At 35.6% G+C, this 20,792-nt stretch overlaps 1 protein-coding gene across 5 annotated transcripts in view; it reads left to right on the top strand.

Moving 5' to 3' along the window:
• The window catches only part of Frmpd4 (FERM and PDZ domain containing 4), a 786,938-nt gene that overhangs the window by 430,411 nt on the left and 335,735 nt on the right, over window positions 1–20,792 (top strand). For 3 of the 5 annotated variants that reach the window (XM_040286842.2, XM_040286821.2, XM_040286809.2), the window contains exon 2: window positions 118–214. The exons of the other annotated variants lie outside the window; for them this stretch is intronic. In XM_040286842.2, the coding sequence (XP_040142776.2) occupies window positions 198–214 (17 nt within the window). In that variant the 5' untranslated portion in view covers window positions 118–197. The remainder of the gene's footprint in view (window positions 1–117; window positions 215–20,792) is intronic. 5 annotated transcript variants of the gene reach the window in all.

The raw sequence follows: 20,792 nt of genomic DNA, 5'->3' as shown, positions 1-20,792 counted from the left end.
TAAATTGATTATTGACACTAAAGGAAAGGTCAAATTTGTTTTCCCAAACTATTGTTGTTGTTGCTGTTGTTATTGTCATTAACATACACCATTTACTGAGTGTTTGTTATTTTTCAGGCACTCTGCTGTTTTATGAGACAGGCATTAGTGTCCCCACTTACAGTTAAGGAAACTGAGGCACAGAACAGTTCAGTGGCATGAGGTCACACAGCTGGTAAGTGACAGATCCAAGATTTGAACTCTGTCTAACTCTGAACCTTGAGCTCTTAATACTCAACTACATTTGATATTTGTTGCTTGGTTTTATTATGCCTTTTCCACATAGTTTTGTATTATTTCATATCTCCCAACAAGTGAGTGAGAAATTCTTGATTCAAGAAACTTTTAAAGAGTGTCTCACATTTCAGATGTTTTAATGACTCTTGGAATTAAAATTCAACAAGTCTAAGATCTCCATAATTAATCAGAACTGGAATTGCTTTCTTTTCTCATTCTGTAGTGAGGGAAAATCTAAACAGAAAGCAAATAATTCATTACCAAAATACTGATTTTTCCTCTGGATTTGGGCAAATGTCCTATATCTTTTAGAATGGATATTCAATAGAATAGATATTCAGATTTGTGAACCTGAGCCAAACATTCACTATGCTCCAACTGCATTCCTAAGGCAGGAAGGTTGACTGATGGATACGCATTCAATGAACATTTAAGTCTTTAGTAGTCCCTCCCTAAAGCTAGATACAAGATCCTCTAAGAGCAATAAGCTACCATTTTTCTTCCAAGGTTCCAGAAAACAAAACAGAGAGACATATATGAAAACAAACAGGTGTATTTCTATAAGCAATTGCTGGTATTTCTTGAGTGTTGAGACCTTTAATGTCTCATTTAGTGTCTAAGATCCTATAAAGAAAGTGCTGTTTAATCTCCATTAAGATTTTCAGGCATAGAGAGAAGTTAAATCACTTTCTTGGGATCATAACTACTAGAGAAAGGGCAGGAAAGTCCAATTTAGGCAGCATGACCCGGAAATGGGTACCCTCAATGGGGTCATTATCGGGTTGGGTTGACTCCAGCTAAGATGCCTCATGGAGAAGAGAAAATTGGAATCTGGTTATGAACAACAAATTCACACAAGCCATCTAGACCCTGAGAATGAGGACTGGGAAAGTCACTCCAAGCTGAGAAAGAAACTTGGAAAAATAACAGTCCCAGGAGGGCAAAAAAAAAAAAATTATTTATGAAACAGTGTTGGGTCAACCTGGTAGGAGTGAGTTGTTTGTGTATAAGGGGATTTTTGTTAAAAGATGAGTGAAGGTCAACTTGTAGAGGGCCACAAAGGTCAAACTGAGTTATTATAGGTAATTTTTTATTGATACATAGTAATAATACTGAGTAAGCAGACTTATATAGCACTAACCATGTGCCCACTGGTTTACACATATTAACTTATTCATTCATTATAGTGAGGTTATGTGTCATATAACCATTCTCATTTCACACATAGAAAACCAATTATATACAGAGACTAACATGCCTAATACCACATAGCTAGTATGAGGTCGAGCTGGAATTCAAATTGAGGAAGTATGGCTTTAGAGACTGTGATGTTATGCTGCCTGTTTATTTGAAAGTGAAATGATGTAATCAGAGCATGGCATCAATAAGTGAGGACCCATAAACAGGAAAAGGAAAGAAAAGAAAAGCAAGATGAGTAACTGGGGGAGGAGAGGCCAGGCGAGGTCACTGTTGCTCTCCTCATGACAAATAGTCACTGGTATGGTAAGATGGAAGCCTTGAAAAGGAGTGCACCATGTGGATGGGATTTGGAAATAGGAGCTCAGCGTTCAAATTCTGACCTTTATTGGTTGCTGAGTGACCTTGAGCTGGGGATTAACTCAGTGATTTGGTTTTCTCATTCACAAAGGGGGACATGGAGAAGAGCCTCAGCAAATGAATTCTGTTTTGGCCCAGCTGATTGTGAGGTGTCAGCAGGCCATCCATCTGGCCAGCCCCAGCAGGTCAGTTGGAAATCTGGGTCTGGAGCTCTGGAAAGAGGTCAGGGTTATAAATGTACTCCAGTGTCACCTCCAGGGATGTGAGAGTAGGAATTGCTAAGGGGGATGTTTAGATGGTAAGAGTAGCCAGAGAGGAGGGCTGATGAAAAACCACCAGTCTACTCCAGAGAAGCCATCAGGATTGATGAGCCCGCTAGGAGTGTAGTGCATTTTTTTACATCCATCATTCCATAGTTAATATATTTTTTGATATGTGAAGCTGTTGCTGGCCTCTTCCCTCACATCAGCATTTTTCACCTGCACAGGATTCATCATAAAGTGGAGGTTGTGAGTGCTAATGACACTTATTTATTGATTCTCCATATTTGCTATTTCTGCAGTTGCTATGACTTTAGCAACAGGACCTCAAATAGTAGTCTTTAGTTAATTAAGTCCACAAGCAATTCCCAAAAGGAGGTTTTCCCTTCCTTCTCAATGTTTCAAAGTTACCATTCCTTACTCTCTTTTATTTGGGGTGGGGTAGAGTACTGGGAATTGAACTCAGGAGTACTTGACCACTGAGCCCCATCCCCAGCCCTATCTTGTATTTTATTTAGAGACTGGGTCTCACTGAGTTGCTTAGTGCTTCACTTTTGTCAATGCTGGCTTTGAACTCACAATCCTCCTGCCTCAGCTTCCCAAGCCACTGGGATTACAGGCGTGCACCACTGTGCCCAGCTACCATTCCTTTCTAGCAGGCATCATATGTTGACAGAGAAATTATGATGCTGTTATTTGGGATTTTATTCATGTATTCATTTCCTTGATTTTATTTGGGATTTAGAAATAAAGTAGACCACTGAAGTTAAGAACAATTGCTAAAAATGGGCTTAGTAAGTGCCTTTTTTAATTCACTCTGATGTCCCCTTGTATACATGCCTGGTGTCTATCTAGGCTGTTTGTTCTTGCTCTGAGGCTCACCTCAGCAGGCTGTGCCATTAAAGGAAACACAAATACAACCCTAAGAAGCTTTGCAAAAACAATCTAGGTCCTTGCTGAAAGCCTTGAGGACCTGTGGTTTGTATGGAACATGTGCAGGGGGGGGGGAATCACATTTTATTGCAAAACTTTTCCAAAAATCTCATTAAATTCCCTTTCTCCAAATCCCATTTCCTTCTAAGTAAAATCTGCTAAGATTTTACTTTTTCTTCTCTCCTCTCCTCTGTCTCCTAGCCAGCCACCCTTGAATACTTTATTTTCTCTTTGAGTGCTACATTTTGCTCTTCTCTTTCTCCTTGCTTGCCTCCCCAATTCCAGTCCTTGTCAAAACCAACCCCTTCTCCTTATTTATTCACTTTTATTAGGAAGTGGAGGAGGAAAAGGAGGAAGAATTTTTATGCTTTTTCCCTGTCACAAAAATATTGATTTCATAATGGTAATTATTGAAATAGAACTGAGCCTCATTCAATAAATTGTGTGCAGGAGATTCCTAGGCAAACAACATGCATTTATCTTTTGGTAATTTAGTGAGATTTCACTGACCTTTGTAGACTGATAGTACTCACTTCCTTTGTAGTCTGTTTCTGGGATGGAGATAAATATATATATATATATATTATACACAAACACAGACACACACACATATCCTTCAGTGGATGGCAGGTGCTAAATGGATCCAAATTTGTAGACCTCCAGATCCACCATAGTGGGGAGGGGAGGTAAATCTAACTGAATTTCTTCTTCAACCCATCCTTTCACTTCTTCCCAATTTGGTACAAACTTGGGATGGGGGAATAGCAATCAAAATTCCTTCAGAGTTTTTTTGTTTGTATAAAGATGTAAGTTGGTTTAGGCAGCTTTTTTGCAACTGTGACCTAAAGACCTGACAAGAAAAATTTTAGAGGAGGATAAGTTTATTTGACACAGTTTCAGATGCCTCAGTCCATAGACAGCTGGCCCTATTGCTCTAGGCCCAAGGTGAGGCAGAACATTATGTTGAAAGAATGTGGTAGAGGAAGTATCTCAGGACATGACTACCAGAAGCAGAGATAGACTGATTTGCTCACTATGGACAAAATATAATTCCTTATGACCTGCCTTCTCCAGCCATACCCTAACTGCCTACAGTTACCATCCAGTTAATCCATATTTTTGGATTAATGTACCGATTAGGTTAAGGCTTTCATAATCCAATCATTTCACCTCTAAACTTTCTTGCATTGTCTCATACATGAGCTTTTGGAAGACACTTCATATCTAAACCATAAGTTAAACCTGGTTGAAAATGAATGCAAAGAATGTCAGGTATCCTTGTGGGTATTTAGTGGGTGGATGAAAGATGGATGTGCAGACTATTGATGGATAAATGGACAGAAAGATGTGTTGATGGGTAGTGTAAAAGGATTTGGACCTTCTCCCCCCTCTAATATAGCAAAGCGAGCCATGAGTGTGCTTATAGCCCAGTTGTAGATCTATGCAAACTTGTATTTCAGATCCATTTTGGCATTAAGAAAATACTTTTTTTTTTCTTTTAGTAAGTGCACCTCTGTATCTTTCTCACTAAATTCAGGAAGGCTGAGTAACTTTCCCTGTGACTTCTTCCCAGGTAGTGGTGGCAGTAGACTGCCATCTGGAGAATTATAGACTGTTGATCACAACTAGTAATAGTGAATACTTGAAGAATTGGGGAACATTTGAAATTCCTCATGTTACTGATTTTTATTACCCACTGTCAATTTCCCAGTGGATAAGCCTACATTTTCTGATATGGGAGTATGATTTTTGACATACTAGGAGACTAGGAGGAATGGTACCAAATCTAATTTGTCACTTGTTTAACCAATTTAATTCAGTCTTCTTAATTCTGTACTTTATTGAACACTAAATCTATTCACGCCTTATAAAATATCATTAATCTTTCTAGTTATTTAAAATATAACAATATACAGTGTGTTTAAGGATTAGGAATTTGAAAAAGAGCCCCCAAATAACTTTTTCTCTAAATTTATAAAATGCATTTGTTAAAGGATATGCATATAGCTCATTGGTAGAGCAATTGCCTATTATGTGTGATGCCCTGAGTTTGAGGCCAGCACTGAAAAAAGAATCCAAGAATGGACAACATAAAAAAGCATTAATTAAGCTACTTTATGAATAAGATTTCTATAAGGAAATGGAAGTATCTTTATGATTTCTCAAGCTTTGTAATATAATTTTGCCTTTGAAATACATTTTCAATAAGAATTTTTAAATATCTAATTTTAAAATCTATTAAATTAAAAAATGTACATTAAGATAAATGCTTAATAAAGACTATTGAACTACTTGAACTACTACTACCCCAAATTTAGAAGCCATATAGAAAATCAAACCAGTAAGCTAGGATTTGGTACATTATTAGAATGGCAAGGTGATAGTTAATGAAAGGTTTTGTTAATGAAAGAGCATTATGGATCACCATGGAATAAGTAGAAAGTGTTTCTTGGGATGATAAGTTTTATAAGGAAAAATGAGGCTATATTGGAATTATGTAAATAAAGAAGAAGAAGCAGAGCCTATTCTGAAATTCTCACATTGAAGGGTTACAAATTTAGACAAGGTTTAAGCAGAGTAGGCTTAGATAGAGCCCTGAGTCCAAATTCAATCTCTCCCATTGAGCTTACATTCCTGTGGAAACCTCAGCAAAATTATGAATTTCTCTGCTTAGATTGTCTTATCTATAAAATTGCCAAAATAATGCCCACTTTAGGGAATTGTGGTGTAAGAATATCCTCTTATCTTTCCAGCATACTTCCTGTACAAACTCAGCTACATATAATACCCCTTACAAATATTTTGGAGTCTGCTACCTACTTTTGTCAAAAATGGCATATGCATCTTTATTTTCTAGTCATCTTGTTTTGCTCCTTTATTTGTTGAGGGAGAGTACCAATTCCATGGTATTTTTTTTCTTTTGTTTAGAGACTTTTCAAATAATCATTTTAGTGGTTCAGATGGATGCTTTTGTTATTTCTTTGAATAATAATATCTCCTTTCCTTAAAATCATCTTAAATCTTAAAGATTTTTTTCATCAATTCATAACAGTAGAATTGGCACTTGCAAATAGAATATGGCATTATGTGGGATCTATTATCCAATATTCTGAGACAAGTAGTTAGCATAAATAATATTTTTCATTGCAACAAAAGTGTACAATTTTCTTTTCATGTAATTAGTTGGGGGTAGTTGTGATAATACCGTGATTCAGCCTGGTTGGGAAAATTCTTTTTAATCATATAATTCAACTGAGGAAAAAACCTGCATTCTCTGAGTTTGAGCCCAGGAAAGAAGGCTGAAAAAAATTAATATTCATCCTGAAACATATTTCTTCTTTCTTAAAACTATGTTGTTAAAATTTTATGTTTAATATTTTCCATGGCCATTTGTTACAAAAATCTTGGCAGTATTTATCAACTTTTAAAACCTAGAATTTTATAATATGCCTTATAAAATTGATACAAAAATTTCATCTCAGAATTAGCTTTGGGCTGGGGATGTGGTTCAAGCGGTAGCACGCTCGCCTGGCATGCATGCGGCCTGGGTTAGATCCTCAGCACCACATACAAATAAAGATGTTGTGTCCACCGAAAACTAAAAAATAATTATTAAAAAATTCTCTCTCTCTCTCTCTTTCTCTCTCTAAAAAAAGAATTAGCTTTAATTGTACATGAGGAATTGAAATGATTAGTTTTAGAAGAAACCATAATAAAAGTTAGCAAAGAGTAAGATAAATTCTTATTCTTCCTAATTATTTTAAAGTTTCTAATCTGAGGTGTTATCAATTAATTTATTGTTAAGATTATTATTATTATTGTTAAGTTATTGTTTAAATTGTTCATCAAGATGGAAATATTTATTTAAAAATTATACTGAAATGTGCCTAGTCTTAGTATGATTTTCAGTTTTGTTGTATTGTAATATACATACATAGTTATTGCAAATTTATCTAAATCTAATTGTAATTTAAATTACTACTACTAATTTTCATTTTAAGTAATATTTTGTAAGTAAATATGTACATATATTTCACTTTTTTTCCTGCTGGGAAATCCAGGTTATGAACAGTTGCTTACAGGATATACTCAAAGTACTAAGGATAGATTTCATTAGATGAAATTCATGACGTCTGATAATATATTATCTCTTTATCACAACTTACAAATATTTACAAACCTTTACATTGCATGAGCAGCAACTTATTTTAAAAATGTATCAATGTTGGAAATTAAATTGCATAATTTACATTAAAATTTTGTTTTCAACCAATGATCCTACTTAGAAGCTAAGAACTCTTCATCCACCATAATCAACCTCTTAGCTTCTTTATAAGTAAAGGAAAATATAAAAGAAGTATTATTTGTCTTTTTTTTTTTTACAAGTGAGAGAGAAACAGAGAATGAGGATGTTTTATGATTCTATTTCTTATAATAGGAGGGACAAGTGAAATCAGGGATCTCCAGGAATTCAGTCATGCCTGAAAATAGAGTGCAGAGGAGGACCCCTGTGACTCCTCATCATTTCCTGGAGTGGGAACTGAAGACACTTGCCCTGGGATCCCCTTCGCAATAAATAAAAATTGAAGGAAATTCTTCTGGGTAGGGGGACAGGGGGACAGTAGACCTTGAATGAGCCTTCACTGTCTAGAATAAAGACATTTATTAAATGTCTAAAATAAGACATTTAACCTAGTAGCTCAGGAGGCTGAGACAAGAGGATCACAAATTCAAGACCAGCTTCAGCAACTTACCAAAGCCATAAGCAACCTAGTGAGATTCTGACTCAAAATAAAAATTAAAAAGGCTAGAGATATAACTCAGTGATAAAGTGCCCCTGGGTTCAAAACTCAGTACAAAAAAAATTTAAAAAACATGTTTTGATCATGAACTAAGCCAAATAAAACAAAACTGAAGAATACACTACTAGTACAGAGGCTAAGACTGCATCCCCCACGTTTTACTGAATCCACCATTTTTCAAAATAGAGTAAAGGAGAAAATTGTTGAAAGAGGACACAGTTAGGATGCTCTGACCCCATTATCTTCTCATAAGTTAAAGGGAAAAAAAAACAAGAAAAAGATTGCAAAACAGAAGAAAACACCGATTTAAATGGAACCAAACAAACAAATCCCAACTTACTGATTATAACAGTGAGTGATCACAATCAGTGAAACCCAGCCTAAACAAAGGTGCCCTCTGGGAAACAGTGTTTCATAAAAGAAGAAGTAGAAAAGCAAGGCTCAGGGAAGGACCCTGAAAGAGCAGGATGTGGAGAATGAGTGACTCTACTCTTGCCAGAGAGCAGCAGAAACATCTAAGACAAATGCCATTTGCAGAAAGCCAGGCTGACTGGAATATGGCTAAGTGGAGGAGAGACAGTGGGTGGCATTTAGCTATGCAGCAGCTTATGTTAGCTGAAGAAAAAGAAATCATTTTAAAAAGCACAGAATCACCACAAACATGCACAAATCTTGTGTCATGTCAGGTTTCCTGCAAGCCATATGCAAACCTTCTGTTTGCACTGCAAATGGTTATTATGATATAGAATCCTGCAGTTCCCAATGTGATCAAAAGCAGCTCTCCTGGGGGAAGGGGAGGGACCTGACAGTAAGGCTACCTCCAGAATCCTCCAGAGCTAAGCTCCATCCTGAAGTAACCAAACAACTATGATGTCAAGGGAAGACAATGGTGAAAGCCAAGAAGTCTGTGTGCAGCCAAGTTACCATTCAGTTATAAAGCCAAAAAGAGACATTTTTGAACATGTGAGTGTGACATCTGCAAGGTCTTCTTGAAACAAACAAAAAACTTGTCTGAAATTTCTTTAGCTAGAAATTAATAGAGAAGCTGAAATGAATATTATGTCCATTTCAATGGAAGAGTCTAACCAATTGTGGGAAATAGTTACAACAGAGAATGAAAATACTTTATATCTTCCTAATGAGTCATTAATAATATAATTTCTATAACATAATTAACAAAATTTCATGGCAGGAGAGCATGTGAGAGTTTAGCAGCAAGGATTTCCTCATATGTAAGAGGCAGGAGAAAAAATTATTGCCTAAATTGAATGCAGTAAGTTGAGTAAGGTGGTGAATGATTATAATCCCAGTGTCTCTGGAGTCTGAAGCAGGAGGATCACAAGTTCAAGGCCAGCCTGAATATGTTAGCAAGAACCTTTCTCAAAATAAAGTCAAAATGACTAGGGATGTAGCTCAGTGGTAGAGTGACCCTGACTTCAATCCCCACTACCAACAAACAAACAAATAAAATTAAAAATATAATAACATTTAAAAAGGGCTGGTGTGTAGCTCAAAGATAGAATTCTTGCCTAACATGCATGAGGCTCTGGGTTCAATCCCTAGCACTGCAAAGAGAAAAAATAATACATTAGGCAATAGAGCCTTAAATTATTTTATAAATACAAATCAGTTGAGGAATTCAAAATATAACAAATAAAAATTGAGAGATGGAGTTAGAGAGGGGATGTAACTAGAAGCCTACAGTCTAATATTCACATGTATTAGGCATGTGATAAATGTTATCTATTCTTTTTCATGTACAAAAAGGATGAAGCGTATGTATATTGATTTCTCTTAGAGTCAGAAGTTAATACACCTTGTCTAAAACTAATAAAACATGAAAAAGATGCTTGGACACATAATACACTTATAAAGGTAACCATTAGGAGATCTGAAAAACTGACTATCATATGTCCAAATTGTCAACTACAAAACACAAAACAGAGCATGTAGCTGTATGATTTAGGTATGAAATAGGAAGTTTTTTTCCTTATTCCTTTTGTCCTATTCAATTTATTTTTATACATGAACCATTTTAAAATTAAAAGACATGAGTAGAGAATTTTTAAAAATTCACCCCAACTCTAGATTTGCATTAACGATTGTATTGTTCTTTAAGTGCAAAATTTCTGACCTGTTTTCTTGGCCAGGTTTTAGAAAATGAGCTACCAGATTCATTTGTGGGAATGAGGTCTAACATCTGCGTTGGTCATTCTGACCTCATTGTTATTGAAAAGGAAAGTTTTTTTGGGAGTACAATGGTGGGCAGAGATAAACTGTCTCGTATTTAATTAAATTTTCAAAATGTTTCTGATTAAAAATACCCTGATATGGACTATACGTTGCAGCAGGTTAGACATTTCAAATTAATTTTGTAAGAAGTTAAAAACAGGTCAAGAGACAGGAAATGAAAACTGGAGGTGAGCAAGGAAAAGTTCATGGAAAATTCTTTTAGAATGAAAGTGTTCTTAAATCTATTGATTAAATCCTTGAAAGAGGCTACATCATTTCAGAACAAGATGTACTCAAAGTAGAATATGGCAGGAAATGAGAAAGAACATTTGGAGAAAATGTATTTACCTAAAACCTTTGATAATGTTACAGTACTTTCTAGAAAATACTGTGTAATGTGGAGTCCTTATTTAGCCACCTTGTTTGTGAATGCCTCCCTTAAAAAACAGAGGTGCCTGAGGTTTGGTTCTTGATGTGTGAATTTCTTAGCAGCCTCTAAATAAGCAGTTTCTAGTCCAGAAGATTTCACAATCTTCTACATTTTTCTTAGAATTAAGGGACTACCATAGTGACAATCTTCATGATGTCAACAAATAAAGGACATTTTAAAATAAACTTTTTATTAAAGTAAGCATGTAAGCAAAAAATGCACAAGTTATAAATGGACAAGGCAAAGAATTTTCACAAAGTAATCAGCCCCATGTTACAATTATAACTCAGAGAAAATAAACAAAATGTTACTAGTCCATCTGCAGCACCTCAGACTCTCACTATTGGCCAGAGGCAATATCTATCCTTACTGCCATGGCTAGGGGTTAGTGTTGCCTTTTAAAACTTGATTTTAATGAAATCATAGAGCATCTGTTCTTTTCAATCTAGTTTTTCTCATTGAACATTTTGTTTGTGAGTTTCATTCATATAGTAGTATACAGTTGTAGTTTATTTTCAGTGCTATTGAAATTCATTGAATGAATATATCATGAAATGCTTAGCCTTTAAACTTTTGATGGACATGTGAGTTGTTTCCATTTATGAGGTATCCCAAATAGTACTTATATGAGCATTTGGCTACATGCCATTGGCTGAATATCTGTGTATTTATGTTGGCTATGTAACCATGAAGATAACTGTTGCTCCAAAAGGTCTGGCTGGTCCTTCTTCCTTCCCTCCTTTCTTCTTCTTCTTCCTTCTTCCCTCTTCCTCTTCCTTCTTCCTCTTCCTCTTCCTTCTTCCTCCTCCTCTTCCTCCTCCTCCTCCTCCTCCCCCTCCCCCTTCTTTCTTTCTTTCTCTCTTTCTTGTTCAACTTTGGGCCTGACTTCCAGTATTCTAAACCATATGTGCCATTTATATCTCAGCAGCGGTGTGTAAGAACTCCATTTGCTTTGTCACCTCTCTTTAAGTCTTGTCATTATCTAATTTTTTTTTTAGTATGGATACTCTGAAGGGTGTACAGTGGTAGCCCATCTTGGTTTTTAGTTGTATTTCTTAAAAAGGGACATTTGAACAGCAAAATTAGAAAATATGTATGCAGAAAAAATATAATTCTTTCCCAAAGAGAACAATGGACAACTTTTAATGAACTGCAAACTTTTATACAAACATTTCACAATATAAATACTGAAAAATAACAACATAAAAATTTCCTTAAGCATGTGACATAAATCTTAGTTGTTTTCTTGAATACCTGTACTATTTTGTGGTTTTGTTATTGTTCTCTAGTTCAACATAAACCCAGCTAGCAAAGCCTGGATGTTCAGTTTGTTCTGATGTTTCCATTATTATTACATTTATAACTGAAATTGAAATTAATAGCTCTATATTGATATTCTAAATCTAGAATATTCTGTCCAGACTGAGAGGCCAAAGAATAATAGCTCATATGTCTGAGACTCCTTGCAGGGCCAGGAAGAAACTGTGGGTGTCTGGCTAGTCAGAACCAGAGAAGGGAACCTTTCCTGATCATGTTCCTCTCTGTGTGTACTTACTCAGAGAGAAGATTCTGGGCCTAGCTGGACCCACCATCACAGGCAGAAATGTATCTCAGAGGGATCCTCTCACTGGTAAATTGTTGGCCCACTGGCTAGCACAAGTCCACAGACAAGCTTTGAGAAACAATTTCTCTGATTAGGAGGCTGTGTTTCATCACTAAAATACTTATCTCTCTCTGCATGGGGTTGCCCCATCTTGGCCCATCATGAACAACTGCTTTGACATCCTGTTATTATCCATTTACTAGACATTCTTCCCAGAAGTGTGACTTATGCCTTGTAGAAAGCTAGAAACCTATCACACTGGACTTAACAGCTGAAACTCAGAATATTTGGGTTGTTCATTAGAATGTTCTTCAGAGGCAAATTTATTGCCAAATTAATGACCGTTATACTTCAGAGTTTTTCACTTGTACAGGCCACTTGTAAGGATCCATATCTAATTTTGCATTCATATTTTTGTTGTTACTCTTAAGAATTCACCCAAAATTGTATAAACTTTAGGTCCAAGGAAACCTTGCTAACATTCAGCTTCAGATGTCTGTCATCTTCTTCTACTTATTTTATTTATTTGTAATTTGGAAGAGAATTTGGAAACTGAATATATTAACAGTACTTTGTGGCACAATGCTATAATTAGTTGTGAAATGTGTTAAAGAAACTTACATATGTCCTGTGTCTACAAAATGATGGAGCCAGGTCACTTTGCTTTTACTAACAATTAATCACTAAAATGTTTATATGATCAAATCAGTTTAAATATCAGTTTAAATATAAATAAGATAAGTTCTCAAATATTACCAATATTAAGTTTTCATTTGCCTAACAATGTGTTCTTTCTGTTGGGAAAGAATTGTATGTGACCAAAATGTATTATATCCATGCTGTGTTCTCTAAATTCTCAAAAAAAAAAAAAAAGGGCTCCCATGTGAACATCTGTCATTTTCATGTGGCAGACAAAAATTAAGAGCAGCCATCCTGGAATGCCTGTCTGCCTTTGTTTCAAAAGAAATAGACATGGCTAGCTGCTCCTTGCCCATGAGGACTAAGGGATTAGCTTGAAACTGGATGCAGTGTCAATATTCTGTGTGTAGCTTAGTGGACCTCAGGGATACCTGCCTATCTTGACAAGCATAGAAGAACTGACTATACAAAAGCTAGAGCTAAACCAAGGTTATTTCCATGGTTCCAATTGTTTTTTCCACTTTATTCAGTTCTACAACATAGATTTTATAGTATCAGAGATTATACAGTTAATCTTGAGCTTTGGGTTTGGGCCAAGATGTTATTTCTTTGCTACTTAATGGAAAACTTGTCTGGCTTTCTATATCCAAATGAGATGCTGCTCCTGAGAGTTTAGATATTTTGAAATTTGGTATACTATGATTATTTTTTTACAAGTAGCTACATAATCACTAATATAAATTGTTCTGCGTGAAGATCACATTAAGTGATACAAGAGAATTCTGTCCAGAACTAGAAATTCTATCCATTGATGTCAAGTGACAGAAATAAGAAGTCATTGTCTCCTTCCACCCCACTGAAGGGAATTAAATGCAATGCTTTAAAAAATGACTGGGGATACTATTGGCAAATTTTACTTTAGTTTTTTTGCCATTTGTTTTTTATGCATTTATTTTATTCATTCATTTTTATGTGGTGCTGAGGATCGAATCCAGTGCCTCACACGTGCTAGGCAAGCACTCTACCACTGAGCCACAACCCCAGCCCCAGTGTTTGGCACTTCTATATATAATGGGCTTTAAAGTTTGATTCCCTTGATGAATGAAAAAGCCATTTAAACAACATATTGTATGAATAGCATGGCATTTTCCTTCTTCTATGAGAGAGGTAATGGGATGCTTTATTTTTTCTTTTCATTGTCAGTATCTACATAGTCCCTTCAGTGTACTTTTTCTATATTGAGGTTTGTATCTATAATTTTCTAATAATAATGAGGCACTACTTAAATGTACCTGCAGGGACTTCCATATATGTTTAAATCATATTCTATACCTCATATAGTGCCTACAAAGTTTTAATAGAAGTGTACTAAATGACAAATTTTATTATATAAGTTATTCAGGGAATGTAAAATAAGTGAATGGATTTTCTTTCTCCAGAACGAGAGATTCTCAAGATGAGTGTGGATAGGTGAAGTGCTTGGTTCTTCCTCTTCAGTTTTCTTTTGGGTATTCCATTTCCCTCTATTAGGAATGGATTCATAATTTTCATGTTAGTTCTGTGCTTCCAATGTACTAAGTAATAAAATCAAACCCAGTATAGAAAAAGTAGCAGAGGATAAGATTCTTGAGTCATTTACATTAAAATATGAGCTGTATATATGTAATGGGCTAAATGGTTGTGCCCCCTCAAAATGCATATGTTGAAACCCTGAATGTAATGTGATGATATTAGGAGATGCGGCCTTTGACAGGCAACTAGGCATCAGTGCCCTTATAAAAGGGACCCTAGAGAGCTCTCTTCATTTCTTTTTGACATTTGTGAGAACAGTGGAGAAGGAAGCCATCTGCAAAACCAGTACCAGGTTCTTGCTAGACATTGAATCTGTTAGCACCTTGATCTTGGACTTGCCAGCTTCCAGAAGTGTTAACTTCTAGAAGTGTTAGAAATAAGTGTTTATTGTTCAAGCCACCCAGCCTATGGGTGATTTGTAATAGCAGCCTGAGCTAAGTCACTATGTATTGAATGACACGAAGTCAATCACTCCTTTTGCATGTACCTCAAGCAAAAGTAGCCAAGAATATCTGACCTATATGAAAGCACTAAGGCTGCAACATATTATTAATTTCTATGTAAGTAAAAGTGGTATTACATATTGTTATTTTTGTGGCCATTAATTATCTCTTAACTTCAAAGGAAAAAATAATTCATGTTTCTTAACCTATGAGTAGTCAAATTTATAGAGACAGAAAATAGAATTGTGATGGCCAGGGGCTAAAAATCAGATTAGTAGGCATCAAAAGGGAAAAAAAAATAGGTAAGTTGGACTTCTTCAAAGTTAAAAACTTTCATACATCAAAATAAAATATTGAGTGAAAAGGTAAGTCATGAAGTGGGAGGAAATGTCAGCATGTTATATATCAGATAAGAGATTAATATCCAGAATATACAGAATAACTATGGCTCAATAGCAAAAACAAATAAATGACCAACTTAGAATGTGGACAAAGGATTAAATAGACATTTCTCCAAAGAAGATATACAATGGCCAATAGACACATAGAATGATGTTCAGTATCACTCATCATTAAGAAACTGCAAATTAAAACACCAGTGAGATACCACTTACTCATTAAGATGGCTGTTATCAAAAATGAAGTAAATTAGAGTAGGTGAGGATGTGGAGAAATTGGAACCCTTGTGCATTGTCAGTGATAATGTAAAGAGATAAAGCCCCTGGGGAAAATGGTATGGTTATTCCTAAAAAAAAATTCAATATAGAATTCCTATATGATCTAGCATTTTCACTTCTGAATATATACCCAATTAAAGAAATCTGAATCTCAAAGAGATATTTTTACACAGATGTTCATAGCAATATTACTCACAATAGCCAAAAGGTTGAAGCAACCTTTTGGATAAAAGGTTGAAGCAACCTTTTGGATAGATAGATAGATAAGCATAGATAAATAGCATGGATAGATAAGAATGCTGGATAGATAAGCATGATGTGATAGATAGATAAGGATGGATAGATAAGTGTGATATGGTATATACACAGAATGGACTATAATTTAGGCTTAAAAGGAAGGGGATTTTGAAGTGGGCTACAGCATAGGTGAACATTGATGACATTATGCTAAGTGGAACAAGTCAGTTACAAAAGACAAGTGCTGTTGATTCTGATTATTTGTCTCAAATTTGTCTCAAATTCATAGAGACAAAGTAGAAGGGTTGTTGTCAGTGGTCCATAGAGGAGTTAGTTATTGTTTAATGGGCACAAAGTTTCAGTTTGGGAAGATGAAATTCTGACTATAGATGGTGGTAATGGTTTACAACAATGTGAATACGGTTAATGCCACTGTACAGTTAAAATGGTAGATTTTAAGTTATGAATGTTTTCCTACAGTAAATAAAAAGAGAAAGAAAGGTTGATATGTTCAGTCTAGTATTCATTCCAATCTACTTTTCCTTGGGAAGTTCTAAGTGATAACACCAAGGTTTTAATTCTGGTGAGTTTTCCTTGAAGAGCCCAAGAACCTACTGCTTCAGGGATAACTCTGTCTTTAATGCTTGGGTAAGGTCACTGGGAGACTCTGAGGGAAGTTTTTACTTACCATGATTTAAATTTAAGGAGAAAAATGACCATAAAACATCAAGAAGGATAATTCAATTACAGTTCTTAAATCAGAAAAGGGATGGCTTTAGAAATTTGATGCTGTATATTTGTAAGAATAGGGGAAAATCTACTAAAAGAGTTCAGAATGTAGGTATCCCCTGCTCAGTTCCTTATAATTTGATTTTTACTCACCCAGTGTGTCATTCCTAATGATTTTAAAACTAGATTTCCAAATACACATTACTTCTATAAGTGCAACAATATTGTAAAGTACGCTGCAAAGCTTGCCCTGAAGGGAACCATTGCCTTTTTTGTATTTAAACAAGGGTACAGAGTGCTGGAAGCTATCGTCAATGCTAGATAGAAAGAATGTGATGTCTGTTTCCATGATGCTGCAAATGTGATTGCTGGTGGATCTATTAATAGCTCAGAGTTGATTTTTGACCTTCGATTTATTAAATTAAAGAAGCTATAAAAATAGAGATGAATAAAATGAACTGATGAAAATTCAGGGCATATTGCTCACTTATTTTCTTTATGAATATTTAGAACATGGGGGGGCACATACATATACATATAATTAATATTTCCTGTATAGATCTTTTCAAAATGCAAATATTACTTTCAGGTTAACCTGATTGGATATAAATTCAGTAGAGTTCACCTTCTCTTATCTTTCTGCCATTTTGTTTGTTTGTTGCCAAAGAATTACTGCTATGTTCTCAACAAAGTGCCACCATTCTATTGAAAGACAGAGAATCAGCAGTCTAGACAGTTTCTCTCTCTCCCCCTGAATTATGCAGTGGGTTACAGGTCATCTAAGGAATGCAAAACTAGAGAACCTCAGTGTCTCATTTCTGACACTGAAGTCTCTGATTTATCTGGTAATGACCATGACAGATATTTAGGGACAGGATATGACCTTGATTGACCTCACTGGTTCCATTTCATCAAGCAGACCCTTCTGAGGTTTAGGTTTAGCTCTTGATCTTTAAAGGAACTGGATAGTTCAGATATGTGCCCAGTTAAATTATATCAGGCATGCATACTTCAGTGTGAATAATTTCTTATGATTCTGTTCTAAATCTGGTAGGGATTGGGGGCATGGAGACCAAGTTTCAATAACTGCAAAATTTTGCAAGATTGGCCCACTCGTTGAGTTGAACTGAAAAACAGTTCATTTGGAACATATGGGGATAGTTCAGTAGAGGGCAACCATCCATGTATGTACATTGGCAAGCTGAATGTTTTCAGCTTAATTTTCTATATCAAAACTAAACAGAGAAAAAAGGAAGGAAAAATTCCTGTGTCATCTTCCCTTTACTCAAATGCTAATTTTGAACATCTGAGTCACTATTGGTCACCAATATTCTCAGATGTTAAGAGTAGTCATGTATATCAACTGATATAAAAACCCTTTACATCCCATCCCACAGATTAAACACATAGTAAAATATCACCATGCTCTGGTTAATTACTGATATTGCTTCAGTACTTAAAAACTGGTTTTACAGTACTCAGTCCATGCTACATGTTCCTACATTGAGAGAGTGACCACATCTTTGAAAAACTATTTCAAGAAATGAGTATATTCAAGAATAATTTTATGTTCAAACAACATAGTTTTCTGACAGTTCTACTTCTACTTAATATATTCATTTATTTTCTAATCATTTGGGAGAAACTCAAAGACAGCTGATTTGTGCTACTGCTAAAATCTCAAGTCATGAAAAGAAGAAACCAGTGTTTTGAACTCTGCAGACCTAAATAGAGCTCTCAGGCTCTGAAGAGAGATCACAGAAGTCAGTTAATAGTGCTCTTGTTTTGTCATCTCAGAGACATTAAAAGAAGTGGAGTTTCTCTGAAAAAAATAAGGTGATACAGTGTAATAGTTGTATATGATGGCCTTGTTTAAAAAATAATATAAATCAGTTCTTTGTTTAACTATGTCAGACTATGTGATCTGATGTTGCAGTTTTCTGAATCTAACACTTAAGGTCCAGTTTTGAGGAATACTTAGGTATTGGTTACGAGATGGATTTTATAAAAAGCCAGAGCAATGAAATTTCACTTGGAATATTAAGGAAACCTTCTTGGTAAGAACATATAAGCAATAAAATTATTAAAGGGAATAATGGGATTGCCAACTCTGGAAATGTTTCAGGCTGAACTTGACATCACCTCACTGGGATAATTTTTAAATCACAGGAGCAGGCTTGCCTTAATATAGAACAGGCAGATGAACCACCAGGCTTTGCTGGGGACACCAATACTGTCTTCCCATTTGGTTCCCCCTAAGATTTGTTAACCTTTTTCACTGAGGAAAGAGCTAAATAAAACTACTTGCTAGATGCAATTTGAATACAGTGTTTTTCAATTTTTTGAGACAATGTCTTTTGCTTTATTATTTGTGTTTTGAGGACTTTGAATGTACATATGACAGTATATTCATTTCCTAGAGCTGTTGTAAGAAACTGAGTGGCTTAAAACAACAGAACAGTATTCTTTCATAAGTCTAGAGGCCAAAAGGCCCAAGTCAAGGTGTTGGCAGGATCATGCTCCCTCTGCAGGTTCTAAAGGAAAATCTTTCCTTGCCTCTTTCAGATTTCTGTGCCTCTAGGCATTTCTTTGCTTTATGGGCTTTACTCCAATGTCTTCCTGTCTTCATATGGCCTTTCTTTTTATGTTTTCTTCTATCACTTCTCCCCTTTTTGTCATTGGATTTTAAGGCACAGTTAACACAAAATTATTTCAATTCAATATCTTTAACTTATTTACATCTTATTTATTTACATCTTCAAAGACACGTTTTCCAAATTATGTTTCATTTACAGAGACTGGAAGTTAGGACTTGAGCATAATCTTATTGGGGACAATTCAATCCACTACAAACAGCAAAGAAGACTCTATTAAGAGTAGAAATATGGCCATTTCTTTTCTGAAAGGCCATGCAGCCAATCTTAATCTTTTCTAGGTCTCTGAAACTACTGGGAGGGAAATTCTGTCTTCTAGAAGTTTTCTTTATCTTACCCAATAGAAGTTATAATTTTAAATTATTTTCCTACAAGCAGAATATTTTATTCCTTTAGAATACTTGCCTTATGGATGATACAGTTCTTCTGGGCAAAATGTCAAGTATTAGCTAAATGTTTGCATTTTTCTTTGAGTCCTACGATAAGTAGGGCTTCCGAGACCAAGAAATCAGTAGTGACCATAGTTCAGACTCTCTATATCTCAATAGCTTAGCTATTAACTGACATGGTGAGGAAGGGAGATGATAAGAAATTTTCCAGTGCTTTTCAGCAACAGTGGAGAAAAGAGAAACAGGTTGGATCTGGATGAGGAGTGAAGGAGGTCCCTCTAAGCGACCACCAGAAACCATTATTCCCTTAACCTGAGTTGTCAGGACTTTGAAGGGTTCATAGAATTTCACAAGCCAGGTTGCCAAACAAATGCATTTGAAGGTATCTGCCATTGCTATTATTTGGATATGTAATAACTTAGACATCCTAAATTTGAGTCACTGTTCAGTCCATTGTCATTGTATGTGTGTGGTTTAAAGAAGAATTTGACAGCCTCTTTAGGGAATACAGTGACAAGTTGCCAGCATGACAGTCCAGAAAATGATGTCTTGCAAATAGAGAGGAAGGTGATGCCCCTGGCATTAGCACCATGTGGTTAGAAACAAGAGAGCACACTAGGTGACAAAGAGTACTTTGGAATGAGGTCAGCTCACTAAAACAATATCTATGTTGCAAGTTCATTATATCTGATAAGAAACTTCATTTTTATGTTTAAATATATTTGGTATTGGAAACTTTTCTATTTCCATATCAAAATTGAAGGTTCTATTTTCTCTGAAGATAACTAGTGAATCAGATCATCTACCTCCACCACCCATGCCCACTGCCAAACACAAACATACTCTTCTTAACTATGGTGTATTAATAGAAAATTTAAGCTATAGTGAAGCTGATAGATCAGGAGGTGATTGCCACTGAAAGATAGTTTATTACTTAGAATTCCCAAGAGGAGGGATTACATGATGACATGGGGCCACACAGGAAGGATCAGTGTTAATCAAGAGGCAGATAGAGAGGGTAAAATTATAGGCAAGGGTGTTTATGGAGATGTCCCTTGGAAGCAACAGGCAAAGCAGGGTAATCAGACTCAGGAGAGACTACTTTTAATAATTTCAGTGAGCTTTGCGGTGTGAGGGTGATTACAGCATGTGAATAATGACTTGGCATATATTAGCTCAATAAAGGAAGTAGTGGGGGGATGTGGTCTCTGTATTGGTTGGTTTGTATTTTACAAATGTATCCCCAGGAGGAAGAGGATGCCTAAAAGGGGATGGAGATATAAGGGAGGCAGGAGGCAAGGGGAGGTGACTCAGATCCTGTTGTCTGGAACAAGATGTGTCAGGAACGTGTGAGTTGGG

The sequence above is a fragment of the Ictidomys tridecemlineatus genome, chromosome X, assembly GCF_052094955.1.
Source record: "Ictidomys tridecemlineatus isolate mIctTri1 chromosome X, mIctTri1.hap1, whole genome shotgun sequence".
NCBI classification, from domain to species: domain Eukaryota; kingdom Metazoa; phylum Chordata; class Mammalia; order Rodentia; family Sciuridae; genus Ictidomys; species Ictidomys tridecemlineatus.
The sequence above is the reverse complement of the archived record's forward strand: the minus strand, read 5'-3'. Positions and strand labels throughout refer to the sequence as shown.